The following is a 12,193-nucleotide window of genomic DNA, read 5'->3' on the forward strand; positions in this document are numbered from 1 at the left end:
AGGTGGCTGTCAAATTTAGGTCAGGCACTAAGTGCAAGTGAGTGTTATGTAAATTATGGTGCGCGCTGCTTAAAAGGACCTGCAAGGTCTGCCCATACCCATACCATCCATCGTCCCAGTTTAATTTTTAGGAGTATTCCGCCTTTATGTTGAACATACAGTGCATATTTGTTTGCATTCATCTTTTGAGCAAATGGAAAACTAACTGAAAGCCCAACACCACGCCCATTTGACAGGCCGTTAGTTAAACTAAACGGCACTTGGCGGCGGCCCTCTCTATATTTCCTTACTTTTTTGCCCCTACCCATCCATTTTTTTTAATTTAGCCATTGCTGTTGGCAGCTGACAAAGCTGCAATGTGTGGATATGGTGAGTGGTTTGGGGCATTGGGGATCCCAGAACAAATGATGGAGCTGCCATCGCGCACAGCATCAGCACCATGGAAGTCTTAGAAGAAATGTTATTCTATTCGCTGGGCAACCGCAGATTATATCATAACACAGCTCGTCATCGTCATCGCAACCGCCCTTGCCCCACGCCATCTATCGTATACCCGTATACCATATAGCATAGCCTCAGAATCGGAACCCACTTTATGCAGCGGATCGGCCATTGACCATGGCGAAGAGCTGCGCTAAAGCGGAATGTAAATAAAGCATAATAAAGGCGGAGTAAGAAATACCCATACCCAAGTACCAACAGTTGCTTTCAAGAAAATATTATTTAATCCTAAGTCTGCAAAAAGTCTAACATTTTCTTTATTTTTTAACAAACATGAATAGTAATTCTTCAAAGAAAATAAAAAAAAGAACAATAAAAAAAATGTTTTCAAATATTTGTACTTTTTCCATTTCCATTTTAAAAGACATAACTGATAAATGAAAAATAATATTTTCTTTAAGAACTTTATATTTCTGTATGGGGTCTCAGAGGAATGTTCTCAGTTTCGAAGTTTTATTCAAGTAACTAAATTTCTTCCAGAAGCTCACTACCATTTTTTAACTTTTTAAGAGTTCAGAAGAAAAACACAGTTAAATTCACAGTGCTATTATTCTGTCTCCCATTGTATTGATATATATAGCTCAAGCCCCGGCACTTTCCCCCCTTCCCCCAAAAACAACACGCACAGGAAGAGAAGGCGCACATAAGTCAACAATCTCATAATCAGTTGAGTTACAAAAGGCAAGCCCAGCACATGGGCAAATACTGAGGGGAAACTCCAAGAGAAGCCGCTTGTCTTTATGGCAATTTCACTTAATGAGTTGGGCCTGTGGGGCAGACAATCGATAGACACATGGGCTGCAAGTTGCAACAATTTAACACGCCAATAAAACGCAATAACCAAATTTATCTGATTCTAGAGCAAGGGCCAAAAGGGCAAATTGCTCCAAGAGAGGGGCCCATATTTTATGGGCGTGTGTAATGGAGACTGTGACGCAACATGGGCGTCGTCGTCATAATCATGATCGTCAGACAAAAGCCAGGAAACCGCCTGCCGGCTTTACAATTGCTTTACAACTGACCCATTTCAGAGGTGAGGTGAGGTGAACCGGCCGACCGAAAATTGTTTGGCCAATGCAATGAATTAATTATTCCCTCCGTCATAGGCAGTATAGTATGGTATAGTAGTATCTTTCCCTCTTGGGTGCGTCCATCCAATCCAGCGTTTGTGCTAAAAATAACAAACTACACACACTTGACGCCGGGAAAAAAATATCTCTCAACGAGTTGGGCCTTTGAACTATTTGTCATGCGTTTTTTTTTCGTATTCTCTGCCCGGTTGCAATGCCCACAAAAATAGCCGTGTGCACAAATCTCATTTTTGGGAGTTGTGTGCTCCATTTGGTCCACAGCAATAAACGGAAAAAGTTCGTAGCTTTCAGGGTCGAAGTCTAGATGCCCTTTACTTGGTATAAGATTATGATCCCTGATTGTCTACAATTTTCTTGTAAGCCCTCAAAACTTTCTTATGTTTAAATCTAATTACGATTTTATGAAAATATTTCTGTATATTTACATTATTTTAAGGAAATAATTTAACAATAAATAAAAGGGAAAAAATTCAAATGTAATAAAGATGATATTGTATTAAGTGGACTTATATATAAAGCTCTTAAATAATGTTTTAGCTTATTTCCGGCTTAATACAAAAATATATCAAATCTTTGCTGCTTTACAGGCACGATATTAAAAGGCATCTACCTAAAATAGAAACCAAAATAAAATTTGGGGATAATTTATTAGCTGCAACCCAGATTAACCAAAGACCGATAATTAAGCACATTGTTGTAATGGCTAATTTTAGCATCCTTAGCCATCCGCTTAATTCTCAGACGCTTTTTTGATCGTTTGATTTCCTCAATAAATTCTCATTTCGTGTGATTAATCAGAGACGAAAATCTGCTGCCCTGGGAAAACAAACTGCACGCGAATCGTTCTTCCCCAAAAATGAAAAAAGTGTAAAAGATGCTGGATGAGAACGTAAATCTCTGGGGTTTCAGCTGGGCTGGCCTGGCCGATCAAATTCAAACGGCTGCCTGGTTATGCGGCTTTTTTTCGCTGGGCCTCTGGAAGTGTTCCAAAAAATGAGAAAAAACCTGGGTTGGAGAGGAAAATTTAATGCGGTCACTGGCTTTTTGACATGCCGCAAACTATTTTCGAATGTATTCGGAGACGGAGTCGCATTCGAATCGTTTTTTCTTTCAAAGTATTCATTTCGCTTTGGTCAGCGCATTGGCAGTTTGTTTTTGTTATTTTTAGCGCCGGCTAGAGTGAAGTGTGCCCGGTCCGTGGAGCATCCTTCAACGTTTCTTATGTAAATTTTCTGTCGATTTTCTATTTTTTGTTTTTTGTGTTTGCCCTGCCGAGATGACGACTATGAGGATGATGATGATGTTGTCGGTTTGTTAGAGTGCGGCTGCTTGGGGGCCAGTTGGAAACTAATAAAACGTCAAAGCAATTTTGACAACATGCAACGTGGAGATCTCGAGAAGGCACAGAAACACACAAAAACCTACACAACATCTTCGGATTGAGTTGGAACAGCCTGCTCTTCGTATGGTATGGTATAACATTCCCCTCCTCTCCACAAAGCGAAAACTTAGTCCGTAAGTTTTTCATCTTTTGCGAGGTTTTTCTTTGGCAATGCTTTCATTTTGCCATATTTCTTTTGGCCCTTCTCTTGGGATGGGGGCCAATGTCTGGAGGGAAATTGGAGACTCGAGTTGAGCCGGGCTTAAAGCTATCTAACTGGCATATCAGCCATAAAACTGGACATTAAAGCCGTGTGAAAATTGAGGCTCAAGTGTTAGACTCTGTGAAGCAGAAAAGGAGAAATATAATAATGGGAGATTTGGGGGGTCAAGAAGGTGTTCTTGGGGTGATAAGCGTTCTGTGTTTATAGAGTTGTCAAGTGTGCTCATAAAATTCGGCGTCTCTGTTGACCTGAGGACTACCTAACGGGCGACATTGGACACGCCTATTTTCAGGTAACATGGGTTAAGTGCGGCGTCATTAGCACACACACCCGCACAGTGGGCCAAAAACCGAGGATAGAGTGGGGTTTTTCAGGAACCGCAGCGTGTTGCCGACACATAAACAATACACTCGGCTACAAGGTTGCGCGACAGTCGAACACACGAACTGTTTTATGGTCAATCCTAAGAGGCGCTTCACACTCCTCAGCTCTTCTTACTTTGAATGCGAATGACTCAGCCCGGTTTGACCTGACACTCAAAAAAATTCCTTAAATATTATATATATAGATTTTTTATCGAGCAAAATTTGTAATTTAAATTTAATATTTATACCTCCCTATATCTATCAATATAACTATATATCTTCTTACATCTTGGCCTTTACTTTTATTATTTCTATATTTTATTCAAATAAACTTATTTCATATAGTGAGTGAAATATTTTTCTAAGTATACCCTTTCCGTCTGTCATGGAGTGCGTGAATACCAAGCATTAACTGCCAAGGACCTTTCATTTGCCTGTCAGTCGGGCGAATGGAAAAAACTCTGCTAATAAAATTATAAATGTATTTGATGTACCAGCCAGCCGCCCACAGGAATCGTTCCCAAAATAATTTCTCTTTTTTGCGGCCACTCGCAAATGTGTCTCAATTCAATTAATTTGTGCCCGGGGCGGCAGAGTTGGAGTTGGCTGGGGATGGGTTCTAAAGTGTTGGCCCCTAAAGTGGCCTCAGCCAGTAGGCAATTTGGCCGCAGGACCTGCTGCGTTGTTAAATTTTAATACTGCGGTTTATGTGCCCGCTATATCTCGAGGTTTTGGGGAAAATTAAATTTTAATTGCTTGTGGTCCGCCCAAATTGGCAGTCAGCGGTGCTCTGCTGCTGTTTGGTCTGCTGGGTTTACTAGGCATCTAGAATTTATCAGACCATTCATTACTTTTGTGCGATTCCGACAATAACACGAAAATTCAGCCGAAAACTTTGGCAAAAGCTTGACAAAAGTGCAACGAACCGTGGGCCAGCGAGCCGAATGGAAAAAATGTGCTGGAAAAATCGGAGAGCGCGAGCGGAAAATTATGAAAAGTACCCGCTGAAAATACGAGTATTTTCCCGGCGACCGCAAATGCAAATTCATGAAAAGACCAAGGCAAAGCCGACTTTGCTCTTGAGCTTGAAAAAGGCTGACGGGAGCGAGTTGGAAATGGAAATGGGTATAGGTGGGTATGGGTATGAAAATGGCAATGGAGCTGCACATATATATATGTATATAGTCGGGAACCCTGGAGTTCTGGAGTGGCGGTGTCAGACTGACTGCTGACGGTTCAGTTGAGTAGTTTGTCTGGGCCGGGTCTGACAATTACGTCAATGGCGTAAATGTCGAAAAATGTAACAAACAAAAAACCCGTTAAGCGCAGAATGCCATCGCAATTTATAGCAGACTCATCGTCGGGATCTTTGTCATTGCATTTGATACACTCCGAAACCAATGGGTAATGTAGCTAGAACATGGCGCTGTCTTGATCTAACGTTTTAATCTTCTTTGGGAACATTTTAAATTGGATAGTATTACCTGTTTCTAATTTGTTACATTTGGTACTTTCTTTTTAAAACATTACATACAAATGTTAGCTAAAGTACAATTTAATCTTAAATTGAAATCTCTATAGTTAGTGGATATTATTAATTAGCTCAGCTTTATTTGCCTTATAAAACTTATAATTTAACTTTTGTTACTTTGAGATACATATATAAGAGCTTGAGTTACTTCCCTCGCCGAAAAGGGTATCAAGTTACCGGCTAGAACTTTTCGTGTTGCCCCTTTTTCTGGTTTTTCCTTCTGATTCATTGCAGATTCTAGTGAAACTTTAGTGCAATTGTTTTTGCCGTTTTGTTTGTTGTTTGTTGATGATGGCGATGGCAACCAGAGAGCTGGGCAGACTATGCGTCTGCTGACTGTTGCCTTTTGGCGCTTTGCCTCCGCTCTCTGATTAACTCATTCATACGTTCTGGCTTTTCCAGAGAAAAAAGAAAAAGTAAGTGGTAGGGGAAAAGTGCTGGGGGACACGAGTGGGTGTGGCATTGTTGAGAGCCTCCCCATCTACTCCCAGCCCCTTGATTATGATTATTTTCATTTCAAAAGTTGGCGGCGCAGAAAAACCGCAAGCCGAGCAGAATTCTCTGTGTAGTTAGGTGAAATATTTAAAGTGCGCCTCGAGTTGGTGTAGTATTGCTAACACACACCCACGAGGGTGCACCAACATTCACGCGATTGTAAAGCCTTTATACAGTAGTACTTCTTAAAATCAAATTATTTAAATATTAAATAGGCATGGAAAACTTTTCAACTAACTATCATAAATAACTAGGATGCTTACTTAGAGTATAAACAAAATATTAAAATAGCTAAATCATAACAAATTTATTATTTGACACAGTATACCTACTTCTTTAAATTTTGTTTAATTGTTAAAATATTACAAATTTTTCATCTTCCATATAATTTACGATTATTATTATTTAGCTTAAACTTTGTGATCAAAAACATGAAGATATGAAAACTAAAATCTGGTAAAACTCATCTGGTTCAAATGGAATATGTTAAGAAAACGAAACTTTGGAATATGTTTTAAGAACGATCTGTCTTTTAAGCCAATTTCACATGAATAGTCGCATTTCTAGCTCCGAAAACTCTATTTATAAAAGTATAAAAAAATAGTTTGAATTTAGGGAGGTTTCACTGTAGTTCTGTGCTTGGTTCTTGTTGTTTCTGTTGTTACTTGGCTCGTTTAACTTTGAGCAGCTCTGAATTGCAGCAGCCGGCATGCCGGTTTTTTTTCATTTCTTTTTTTCCCTACTGCAACTTTAATTGGACATGGGTTGTTGTTGTTGCTGCTGCTGCTGGCGTTGGCAAACGTGTTTTTTATTTTGGTTAAATTTGGCATTCGTTTCCTACGCGGCTTGCAGCGAGGTCAACTCATCGTTTTGTTAGGTGTTTATATAGATTTGAGATAAAGGTAAAGTTGTTATATTTTGATTTACTTACCTCTTGGCTGCTGGCGACCTATGACCTTAGGTGGCGGATTCCAGGGGTGGTGAAGAGGACATCGACATCCCCTTTCTCTCAGTGCTTGTTGTTTGTGCAGAATCGAAGAAAATTAAACGACAATTTGTTGTGAGCACAAAATCGCACTACCACACACACACACAGACGCGTATACGCACTAAACACAGATACACCAACCAAACACTCCCTCTCTCTCTCTCACTCGCTCTTTCACTTTGTGTATTTTGTTTGTTCTGACTTTGCTTTTGCTTTGCTACGCTTATGCTTTGCTTTTGCTTTTACTTGGCTGTGCAAGCGGCGCGACGTTGCAACATCGTTCACATTTCACATTTCCATTTCCATTTCCCCCAGCTGAATGCACTTTTATCTCGCTTTTGTTGCACTTCCTCTTGTGTTTTGACTGCGGCAGATGCGGCTCCGCCTTCAGCTTCTTCTTCCCCGTCTTGTTGTCCTGCTTCTGCTTCTTCTTCTGCTCCTGCTGCCCCCTTCCTCTTATCCTTCACGCGTCTGCTTCACACAGCTATCCTGCGTGGCCCAGGATATCATGTGTTCTCCCTTTTTGTTCAACTCGTAATTGTTTTGAACTTGCACTCTCAACTCGGCACTTTCACAACGTTTTCCTCCGCGTCCGAGTCTCCGCGTCTTAGTCGCGATTTATTTTTCTCAATTTTTTCAACGGACCAGCCGCACTTTACTTTTTAACGACCAACAATTTTGTGTCGCTCGATTTCGATTCACCATTTACGATTTACGATACCGTTTACTCGATACATTTTAACGACCAATCGAATTGAAACGCGCACATAGAGTAAGAAACTACACTCTTATCAGAATCGCGATATTTCATAATATATATATCGATATTTTTGAATAAAAATAAATATTTAGCGATTTTTATTTTCTACATTTTGCAGCGATTGGCGGATGGTCACACCAGTCACACCAGCTGATTTAACAGAAATGTTAAGATACATCGTTTTCTAACAGTGGCAGAGCAGCGGCGGAGAGAAAAGCAGCGGCGCACTTTTTTAAATGTTCTTAACTTCCGATTAAGAAAATGTACATAAGGGAATTTGTTCAGTCCATTGTATAATAATATTAGAGCAATTAAAGAAAAAAAACTTTCTGCGAGCATATATAGTAGCCGCTTCTTAGGCTATAGCACAATAAGAAAAACTAAATTTATGTTTAATTTATTGAAACAAAGATACTTATTTTTGGCGGCGTTAAAAAAATAATTTAAACAACAAAATATCAAAAATACTCGATGTATCGATACTTTTCGAGTGATATAGACTTTAACCATTTGACATTTTTGGAAAGAAAATATCGAAACGATATTTTTAATATATTTTTTCACTACCCTAGTTTCCAGTGATATTGAATTATCTAAAATAACTGGTTTCCACTATACTGAAAAGTGCGTTCATATCGGTTATTGAAACTCAATACCGCATACACATATGAACTGGGAAGCTATGTAGGTAGGTAGGTGGGATTATTTATGAGATAACGAGAAGAGCAGACAATGGTGAAAGGGAGAAAATAGGCAGAGAAGATAGAGGTGAAAAGATGTTGATACGCACACCGAAAATACTATTCGTCTTTAAGGGAAAAGGAATGGGGTTAAAGAGAAAGACGAGATTGGTGCTACCAGATCGGGAAAAATATAACTCATAACCATGGAAGAGCAGGAACCCATGGCGTCTATATTTAAAAATGTTTTAATTTTAAAACACTTACATGTGTATAATAACAGGGAAACTACATGCTTGATATTAAGCTTCGGGCTAATGGAGCTGGAGGGCAACTATTTTTTCCTATTTGGACATTAAAGTAGACAAAGCTTTGTAATTGTAAATATTTAAATGTTTTAACATTGTACAGGTGAGTGAAGCTTTAATAAAAGTTTAGCAAGGTTTTGATCCAAATTTTATTTTACATACTTGGTTCACATCATAAACATTAGCTCAGCGATGACGCATTGTTTAAAGATTTCGACCGTTGAAGGACCAACCAATAATCCCAAACTTCTGATAATTAATGACATTTTAATCATAAGAATAATAATAATTAAACTTGAGAGTTCTGAAGGACACAAAGAAAATGTGGTCGTTTTATTTATATTACTCGAATTAGTTGTTTTTTTTATTACTTTTCTTCGAAATGAAAACCTTTCTTTCACATATGAAGAAGTACAATTAAGTTTCCGGTTGGTAATACGCGTGCGTTTGATAAGAGCAACCTTTTAATTAATGGATTCCACCAAAGGAACTGATAACTCGAGAACACAAGGTGGTCCGTATCACAAAATGGGTGTGAAATGGATAAATGCTGTTCAGTCTGTAAACGAACTCCAAATGATGAAAACCTTATTTCATCCGTTGCTCAAGTGGCTAGTCCTCTTCTCAATAGCCTTAATTGTGATTCTCAGTTTTTCATACCAAAATGTAAATACTCAGTATCGAAATATTACCGAGGAGTCTAGAGCTTCGAATTTTACAGTAGAAGGATCAGAAAGCTCTACAAGTGATGTTATTCCTGAAGTGGAGGAGGCAGTAAAGCCACTTTTCTTTGTGGATACCGCCAAGTGCAAGATTCCGTATGTGGATCCCTTTGAGTCGGATGCCATGGCTATATTCCATCCAGAGCATTTCGAGACCTGCTCTAACGAAACCGCCCTGGTGGTCCCGATCTATGATATCAGTCGACAGCGATATGTGTTGTTCATTAACAAGACGCTGGCCTCTATCATTATGAACTCTACCGAGGTGGAGTACAATTGCTATTATCAGGAGATAACACGCGACAGGGAGCACGACAGCTATGACAAGTAAATGCCTTGTGCCATTTTGATATCATTCTTGTTAGACACGATACGATTCGTGGAATAAGCTGCTGATTAACATTTTATTGGGTGTTGCAGGTTGAAGCGAAAATACTTTACGCAGAACTACGAGGTGCCGTTGCATGTTCAGGGCCTGATCTTGGCCTGTCATCGTCTTGGCAACGAGTCGGATATTCTGCAGAGCGATGCCTATAGCCTCATTCAATATAAGCCACCTCCCAAAGGACTCTCAATGGAACCGTCCAAGCGAAAGCCAAGTGTCTTAATGTTCGGAATAGACTCCTTGTCGCGAATTAATTTACGTCGAACCATGCCCAAGGTATACAGGTTTTTAACGAAAGCCGGTTGGTTCGAGCTGCAGGGATACAACAAGGTGGGTAAAACACTCATCCTGGTAGTAGTCTTTATCAAAGCCATTACCCAACCAGATAGGTGACAATACTTTTCCAAACCTGCTAGCCCTTTTGACGGGTTACAATCCAGACTCGGCCTTGAAAAAGGTCTGCAATTGGCACGAGAAGGGATGCCTGGACAGGACCCCCTTTATTTGGAAGTATCTTCAGAATGCCAGCTATCTCACCGCCTATGCTGAGGATGAAAGTGGCATACACACATTCAACTACTTTAAGTCGGGCTTTTTGGAACAACCCACCGACTATTACCTCAGGCCCTTTCAAAAGGCCTTTGAAAAGGGCCTGACCACCTGGAAATGCAAAGACTGCTCGATGAGGTACTGCATCGGTCGACGGATTACTAGCAGCTACGCCTATGATATGGCCAGAGATTTCGCCCGGCGTTTTGTGGACAAACGTCCCATTTGGGGTCTCTTCTGGTCGAATAGCTTCAGTCACGATAGCTTTCAGATGCCCTCAAAAATGGAGGACTATGTGCTGCAGTATTTGCTTGATTTCGAGAAAGATGGTGTATTTGATCAGAGTATTATGGTATTCCTCTCGGATCATGGATCGCGTTATGGAAGACTCATGTCTCTGCCAAGTGGGTTCTTGGAGGAACGACTACCCTCGATGTTTATTTACTTGCCGCCCTGGTTCCGGGCTCAATACCCGGAATATGTGAGGGCCCTGCAGTTGAATAAAAACCGCCTGACCTCCACCTACGATCTGCACAATACCCTGAAGCACATCATCGAGCTGGGCGGAACTACAGATGGTCCCGAACTTCCCAAAGCTTCCGACTGTCCCAAGTGCCAGTCCGTTTTTCTTCCCATCGATGAGTTGAGGACGTGTGAGGATGCTGGAATACCAGAGCACTACTGCACCTGTGTGCCTTATAAAAGACTAAATGAGGATTGGGCAAGGCGTATTGCCCCCCTGGTAATCGGTCGAATAAACGAGTATTTGGACAGCAGGAACCTCAGTGGCATCTGTTCCGAGCTGACTTTGAGCTACATACACGAGACAGAGATGAAAATCGATCTGGATCAGAACTTCCATGATGATGTGCCCCTCATAGAGTTCGCTACCTATCGCACAATGTTCAAGGTGGAGCAGAACTCCGCCGACTTCCGAGCCACCGTTCTGTTCAACAATGTCACGGGATCCGTGGAAGTCGAAGTGCCAACGATCAGTCGGCTCGACAGTTATGCAAAGGTTTCAACATGTGTCGACGACAAAACCGATAAGATGTATTGCATTTGCAAAAGTGATATCAAAGAATAGAATAGGCTTAGGGTCACATTATGCTGTTACTATCTACAATGTAGATTCTACACGAGTTTATTTAGTTCTTACACAAAACTATTTGATAACAAATTTAGGGATTTTTAAAGATTATAAGTAAATTGTCTTAAAGACCTCAGTAAACATCCGACAAATTTGGAACATTGTCTTTAATAAAGTTAAAGAGATTGCATAATATCAATTTTTAGCAGAGTATTCCAGATTGGGCAACGAAGATTTTCTATTTGTATATTCTTATCTATACAGTGCCGGGAATCCCCGACATTTACAAAGGCGCTTCCGACTTTACTGATAAGCGGCTGGGATTACTTCTCTTTACTGTTTAGGTTGCCGTCTAAGTATTTTGTGTACATATCACTGCCTCTAATCTTTTACGTTTATTGGTAATATTGTTTTAGTAGAGCATAGAATATAAATTTTTATTGTTGTAAAAAAACATTTCATTGTTTGTCAGTGGTTGTACATTTAAGTAAAAATAAACTTTAAATATATAATATGTCTTTCTTATTTCAAGGTTTATTCATTGCTTGCAGCTTCAGCAAACACCAGTCAAATAATCCATGTTATTGTAGATGCCATGCCTTGTAGATGGAATGTTGCAATTCTAAGTTAACATCATCAGTTTCGACGGCGAACATGAAGAACAGTTTAGTTAAGTTTTAAATGTGCATATAGCCAGTTCCATATTTTAGTGATTGAAAGCAATTTAGAGGTGGGGAGGGAAAGAATGTAAAACCCATTATCAAAATTTATAACTTTTTTTTTGGCATTTTTACGCTTTGATTGGATATGGACGTCTCAAGAGACTCTGTGGAAAATTTAAAATGCCAAGTTATTCTACAAGTTGCAGTTCGCTCAACTTGCTGGTCGTATCTCTGTTAACTAAGTAAGTGCAGCATTCAATATGAAGCTTTTATTATCAGTTTGGTTGTTCAACAAGTGTAATTAGAAACAAACTTCTTTTAGTAAATTAAAAAGTGGCTTCCGGTTGGTACCACTCGTGCCTTTAACAAGAGCACCCGTAATCTATGGATGCCGCCGGAAGAACTGAACCTGTTCCGAATCAGTAAAAACAGTTAAAGGAAAGTGGGATGTCTACTCAGTCT

At 39.9% G+C, this 12,193-nt stretch overlaps 2 protein-coding genes across 2 annotated transcripts in view; one reads left to right on the forward strand and one right to left on the reverse strand.

The window, feature by feature from the left end:
* LOC119563538 (ankyrin repeat domain-containing protein 50) overlaps positions 1-7,260 on the reverse strand; it is a 28,532-nt gene extending 21,272 nt beyond the window's left edge. Inside the window, exon 1 of the mRNA XM_037877024.1 lies at positions 6,519-7,260. The gene's annotated coding sequence lies outside the window, so the exon portion shown is untranslated. The remainder of the gene's footprint in view (positions 1-6,518) is intronic.
* A 1,831-nt stretch (positions 7,261-9,091) lies between these two features.
* Positions 9,092-11,066, forward strand: LOC119563485. Its single transcript, XM_037876912.1, has 3 exons — positions 9,092-9,372; positions 9,466-9,760; positions 9,816-11,066. Exons 1-3 carry the CDS (start codon positions 9,170-9,172, stop codon positions 11,064-11,066), a joined length of 1,749 nt encoding a protein of 582 aa, XP_037732840.1. The 5' UTR covers positions 9,092-9,169.
* The last annotated feature ends 1,127 nt before the right edge of the window (positions 11,067-12,193 follow it).

This window comes from Drosophila subpulchrella, chromosome 3R, assembly GCF_014743375.2.
Source record: "Drosophila subpulchrella strain 33 F10 #4 breed RU33 chromosome 3R, RU_Dsub_v1.1 Primary Assembly, whole genome shotgun sequence".
NCBI lineage: Eukaryota > Metazoa > Arthropoda > Insecta > Diptera > Drosophilidae > Drosophila > Drosophila subpulchrella.